Source organism: Melopsittacus undulatus, chromosome 4, assembly GCF_012275295.1.
Source record: "Melopsittacus undulatus isolate bMelUnd1 chromosome 4, bMelUnd1.mat.Z, whole genome shotgun sequence".
NCBI classification, from domain to species: Eukaryota; Metazoa; Chordata; class Aves; order Psittaciformes; family Psittaculidae; genus Melopsittacus; species Melopsittacus undulatus.
The window spans coordinates 97,907,253-97,913,519 of record NC_047530.1 but is presented as its reverse complement, the minus strand read 5'-3'; the positions used below and the strand labels follow the sequence as shown (position 1 = coordinate 97,913,519).

At 48.4% G+C, this 6,267-nt stretch overlaps 1 protein-coding gene across 6 annotated transcripts in view; it reads left to right on the top strand.

Annotated features, from left to right (window-relative positions):
* Positions 1-4,016: 4,016 nt before the first annotated feature.
* Positions 4,017-6,267, top strand: part of BTRC (beta-transducin repeat containing E3 ubiquitin protein ligase) — a 116,728-nt gene continuing 114,477 nt past the window's right edge. For all 6 annotated transcript variants that reach the window (XM_013130420.3, XM_031053786.2, XM_031053785.2 and 3 more), the window contains exon 1: positions 4,017-4,167. In XM_013130420.3, the coding sequence (XP_012985874.1) occupies positions 4,120-4,167 (48 nt within the window). In that variant the 5' untranslated portion in view covers positions 4,017-4,119. The remainder of the gene's footprint in view (positions 4,168-6,267) is intronic.

Below are 6,267 nucleotides of genomic sequence, written 5' to 3'. Positions count from 1 at the left end.
AAAACAGTTCACTGTGCTAGCAAACAAATATCAGAGCTGGCACAAGGTGAGAGGAGGAAGCACATGGCTGGCAGAGACAGGAGGGTGGATTCAGCTTCACTTTTCAGCAGCAGCTTCCCTTTTCAGCAGCACAGAGGATAAATTCAACCTGTAATGCCAATCCATACCCTGACTGTTCTGGTTTCTCTGCATTCAAGCCTCTGTCTTTGGTCGTCCTCTCCACATGTGCAGCCTTGTACATCTCATTAGTACCAGATGGATACTGTCCTGCTCCAGCCATACACTGAACATAGTTCATACTTATGTGGTCTTAGACTTTTCTTTCTGTCATTTTGCATGACTGAGTGGCAATGTCTTTGTCCTAAAAGAAGCCCTTTTGCCTAGAGGCTGCAGGGAGCCCTCCTGCCCCCAGATTCCCCAGGACATTGCACACCAGGCCCCTTTAGCTGAGATGCCAGTGACCTGTGTGAAGCATGCTCCCATCACAGATGAGCTGGATGGAGAGGCTGAGCTGACCCCCTGGGACATTTCTGGGTGCAGGGGTCCTTGTCTCCCTCCCATGAGCTCTTATATTCTCAAACATCATCTGTATGCTCAGCATTGTGAAACATACCCACAATAAAGGCTGTTGCTGCCAAGATACCTTGTAGGACAAAGGGAATAACAAAATTTTCTTCCACTGGTGCTCTCTTCTATTTCCCCTTCCTTTTTGCTGCAACTTGGAAAGAATGAAGCCAAGGGACTGCCAAAGCAGAGGAAAACAAGGCCAAGCAAACACAGATGGCAAGCCCACAAATTTAATTTAAAATCATCCTTTATTATTCAAAATATTAAAATTCAGACAATAAAGCCCAAAGGAACTGCACTGATTAAAGCTCCCTAACGTTTCATGGCCAAATCTTGCTGCTTCCACCAAGGGTCACTGGGACAAGAAGTGAAACCCTTCTGGAGTGTAGGGCTGTACCTGCTGCAGATAGCTTAAACCAAACAGTTACTTACTGACCCAATCAGCTTCACTTAAAGCGAAGCACCAGCTGTTCCTTACCCAATTAATGATTGCCACAGCAAATTAACATGGCGTTACACCAGGCGTGGATGTGGTCCGCAGAGTCCAGAATGCACAGAGCAATATGCTAGTGCAAAAATAATCACAGTAATATCTTTATCGTTAGGTAGCATCCTTCATCTGGAAGGGTGGTGAGCTCCCTGTGCGCTATACCGCTTGCTTCATACAACACACAACATGCTCTGCAGTGAGGGTGTGGAGGGAAGGAAAGGAGGTTTATGAGTGCTGTTGCAAGGAGAAAGTAAAGGGGAGCTGGTCTGGGCAGCTTTACTGTGGCAGAGGCAGCACCAACCACATGTCTGGCTCCTGGTTCCTGAAATCCAAACAAATCATTATTTAACTGGTTGTAAATCTGCTGAATCTGAAGAGTGCCTTCCCTTTGCCTCATAAACTGCAGATGTCTCCAGTGTCTCTCATCCTGCTGTGTGATGTGACACTGATGACACAGAGCTGTATCAGGGATCTGGTGGGTGTCACATCTGGGTGTGTTGTCCATTTTCCTCCTCTGGGCCACAGTGGACACAGCAAGCTGGTGGGTGCAGAGAGCATCCCATGGTGGGAAGTGGACACAAGGCTGGGCTGCAGATGCAGGAATCCAGGTGAGGCTGACATGGCAAGACATCATCTCCATGCTTAGCGCTGCTGGGACAAGCCTTGTCTCTCCGAGTCCTTCCTTAGTCTCTCCCACCAGGGTTAAGCCCAACACCTAAACACTCATTAGTGTTGGCTCCACTTCATTCATGTTTTTTTCTGATCCAGAGACATTAATCCCCTATAAGTTACAGTCCAGGCAGATCAATCAGCCTGGAGGGGTTTGGGGCAGTGGTGTCTACTGCTGAAGCATTACACTTTTCAATTTTCCTGCAATTAGGCCAGCATCAGATATTATTGACAAATAAACCATGCAATCAAAGCCTTGAGCCCATCACGCTGCTATGAAGAGGATCCATGACATCCCAGCCAACTGCAGGGTGCCTGCAGGGAACAGACGCAGGAGAGCCGTGCCTCAAGTGCCAGCAGCCCCCGGTTGCCTGCAGTACTGTTACAGGAGCTGTCTCTTTGTAATTATAGGACTCCCCCATTATAATTACTGTTATTTATATAATTGTGGCGAGTGTTTTCAGTGCTGTCAGCCGTCTGGAAAATGCCCAGCCCCATTATAGCAAGCATTTCAGGTGTTTCACTGCTAAGAGTCCGGGCTTAAAGTATGATGACCAAGAGTGTGGCTGGGTCAGTCCAAGAACAGCACCCCATGTCCTGGTGACCTGGAAGCTTTCTTTGGAAGATTTCTATGCCTTGGGATTGTAAAGGGAGGACATAAGGTTGTCCCTGTCACCTTCTCTCAAGCCACTCTTCTGGGAGTGTAGCTCATCCCAGCATCACACCCTGCACGGGCTGACATTCCCTGTCACCTCTGCTGGGTCACTGGCTGGAGGACACACTCCTGGTACTAAGTCATGAGACACCATCTAGGTCATATGTCCCTGCAAGGAATCCAGTAATAGGCATATTCTCTGCACTGCTGTCCCTCTGATTATCTTGTTCAAGAATGCAGAGACAATGGGGTGTCTACAGAAAATGAGGGAAGGGGCTGGTGCACAGGAGGTGCTGGTTTCATACCTGAGACTGGAAGCTTTGTTTTATGGGTCAAACACAGAACAAAAACAATGGGTTTAAGCTATATGTTGGCAAGCAATTACTGATGTTTGTGGTTGGCTCCTTTTCTCCTAAACAGGAAGAAATTCAAGATATCTCGCTTAAGATGCTGTGTCAAACGTATACATGTGGCAAGGAAAAGCTGTGTTTTACTGATGACAAACTGCATAGGGATCAGTGTCCTATTTGCTATAGAGAAAGGAAAAACTTCTTGGTGTCTTACAATTAGTACTAAAGACACTGGAGGTAATTTCCATCTGCTGCTCCATGCGAGGTGGCCTCAGCTTTTGGGTACATTGTGAAAAATGTAGGAAAACTGGAAAGAGATTAGACAAAATTAACAAACCCAAGAGGATTAGAAGTGATGGCTGCCAAAGAGTGAGCTGGTCTTGAGTGGTGTGTTAACAGGGAAGATAAAACGACAAAGGGGGGGATATGTAAATACCCTCTGGTCCATATGCAGCTCCTGTTAAAGGGATGCTGATCAATTCTTTTGCTTGCTGCTTGGTACAGAAAAGAGGTTGGGCCAATTTTTAGGAGAAATTGATTTAGAAACATTATTAGAAAAGAAGAAAAAAGCTAAGTTTAAGGGCACCGAGGCACCACGGGAGGCTGTTTACAAGGAATGTTCTTTACAGGATAGATGTGAACAAACATCCCTCGAGAATGATGTAGGTCTACTTGATCTATTCCGGTGAAGTTTCCCAGTTTCATACTCTGTGACAAGGTGCAGTTTGGTACACAGCTCTCTCTGGATGGAAGTCACCAGGTACTTCTGATCCTTGTTCCGTGCACAGGGTTACTTTTAGATGTTCTAGCAGTAACAACTGACTTCAAAACCGGCGGTGCACAACCACGAAGTGTAACGGGGGCAGAATCAGGGAGCAGCCCAGCCCTGAACTGCGGTGGAGGCCCTGCATGGGGAGTCTGCTGCCCTGGCCCCCCGCCATTAGCCACACGAGGTGCTGATGCGTGACTCGGGAGCCAGCGCCGCACTCCCCAGGCAGGTCTGGGTGGAAATGTCCCACATGGTCCCCACAGAAAGGGGCTTCTCTCCCTTTCCCCCTTCCAACCCCAGCCCCCCGGTTACACCGCCACAACCCCATGACACTACAAGTCCTGTCGGCCCCCTCTTCCTCTGCGGCGCATGCGCCGGCCGGCTCGCGGCGTGCCTCCTTCCCAAGGCCTTCTGGGCTTTGTAGTCCTGCTCGTCTGAGAGGGCCCTGGCCGGTACCTCTGTCGGGGACTCCATTTCCCGTGGGCCTGCGGGTGGCGCATGCGCCGTGAGGGCAGCGGGCCGAGGTGGAAGGGGGGACGCGGGGCAGCGCAGGTTCCTGTCTGCGCTTGCTGCGGCCTGGCACTGAGAGGAGGGGCGGCCCCGGCCCCGGCGCAGGACTATGGACCCGGCCGAGGCCGTGCTGCAGGAGAAAGCCCTCAAGTTCATGGTGAGGGCCTGCGGCGGTTGATGGCGGTGGGCACCTGTGTGTGTGGGGAGGGGCGAGAGATGTGGGGAGAGGTAGAGGGGGGCTATGGGGACGGGTCCCCTGGGGGAGGCCGGGCCTGTGAGGTGCGCTGGGCCGGGGGAGGGCGGGGAGCGAGGCCCCAGAGGAGCAATGAGGTGCGGGGAGGGGGCTGAGTGGCTGGAGCGGGGCCCCAAATCCGTAGCAAAGTATTGTGGTGGAGGGGGGGGGTCGGGGCTGCGGGTAGCACCTGGGAGAGGGACAAGTTAAACTGGAGAGAGGCAGGAGCTGGCAGAGGGGCCGGTGCTTGTACTTGTTGGGGTTTTACCTTTATAAGTGCACCTTAGACTATCCTTCTGTACGGCACACCATCCCTCTGCGATTTTATGTTGTTTTTCCTTCCATTTTGCCATGAGAGCTGTAAATACTGGTGGTTAAATCCTTCACCTGCTGGTGCAGCAGCATATCATTGATAGTGAATGTGAAGAGCACTTACATTCTTTAGGTCTGTGAGTTGGCCTTTGCCATGGAAAACAGCCTTGGGGGTACTTGCATCCAAGATGCTCTTCAAGCGTGGCTGCTTGGAGGCATGGTGCACTTAAGCCATAGTTTCATTCTGTCTTCATTTGTTGATATTTCCAGGTGTTTTGGCTAGAAACATAATATTTAAAAATGAAAACACTTGCCAGCTGAATTGAATATAAATTTTGGGTGCCCAAAAGCTTTCTTTTCCTAAGGATATAATTTAAATGACTGGCAACTTCCTAGAAGTTTGGTTTAGGGTTAGAGCTTTCAGAGGTACAGAATTAAATCAAAGCTCATCAAGAAGAAACAATTCTATTAAGCCTTCAGAACAGGTGCCCAAAATGAAACTGAGGAAACAGTAGTTACAAATTGTAATTTTTAATTGAGCTTCAAAACACTCATTTGGCTTCTGGTTTTTAATCTTGCAGAGCTTGTTTCTCTTGAGGCTTTTTGACCCTTTTCCTGCTAGTCTTCAAGTTTGTCAGATTTATAGAGCCTCGGCTCAGTGAAGTAGGAAAATGCTATGGATACCTAAATGGGCAAGGTAGCAATTAGTAATAATAAACTACCCTCTTTGGGGTGTGATTGGCCAAAGGAGTGTCCCAGATCTTGTTGCACTTGTGTTTGGCCAGGCTTGGTAATTACAACCTGCCTCTAGATAGTAAGTTTCATATCCTGAAAAGTTTCTGCTGAGATGTTTTTCTTTCCTGACAAGCACCACTGTGAACATCGCTGTGCTGATTTCTCATATGCTGCTTTTTTCACCACCTGTGATAAGATTCCCATCCAAGGGTTTAGTCCAGGCCTTTGAGTTCTTCTGTTAGACTAGGCCCAGGACCTGAGGGAATCCCTGTCCATCATACAGCTGGCTGTGTTCCACTCCAACAATAAAGCTCTCTGACATTAGGGAGAGACATGAGTGTGAGAGCAAGCTGCTCTTATAGGAGATGCATCTGTTAAGAGTACCAGATAAAGGAAGGAATTATCAAGATCAGGCTGTGCTCAGAACTAAAAGCTAAACCAAGTCCCTCAATGTTTTATTAAAATGCCTCTTGTACGCAAAACACTTTTGAAAAGCTCAATGAAAGATGTGGTTTTCCTCTGTCCTCTCTGGATATTTTTGGGGTATGTTTTGCTAACAGGCTGAGGGGCGAGTGAGAAACGCATCTCAAGCTTTTTCTTTAGCGCATGCCTGTCTAGAACATGACTCTTGCTTTAGTTATGCTGATAAAGTGTTTGTCAGACTTGGTGGGGTCTTCTGATGTCCTTGGAGGTGTGGCACAGGCACACCTGATACGTGAGGTATTCCTTGAAAGTGTCAGCTTGGCCCTCCTAGGAAGCACCTTGTTGTCTCTGCCTGTTAGCACTAAGAAAATGCTTAGTTACTGCAGTAGTGCCATTGGTGCAATTATCTACATAGAGGTAGCAGATCAGCTTGTGCATCCTCTCAACTAATGCTGAATCATTCACAGTGTATTATCTTGTTCATGCAAGTGTGTGATATGCCTCATGTACATCTTCCTTATCAGGTGGCTCATGTATCATTGAAGTGGGCTTTGC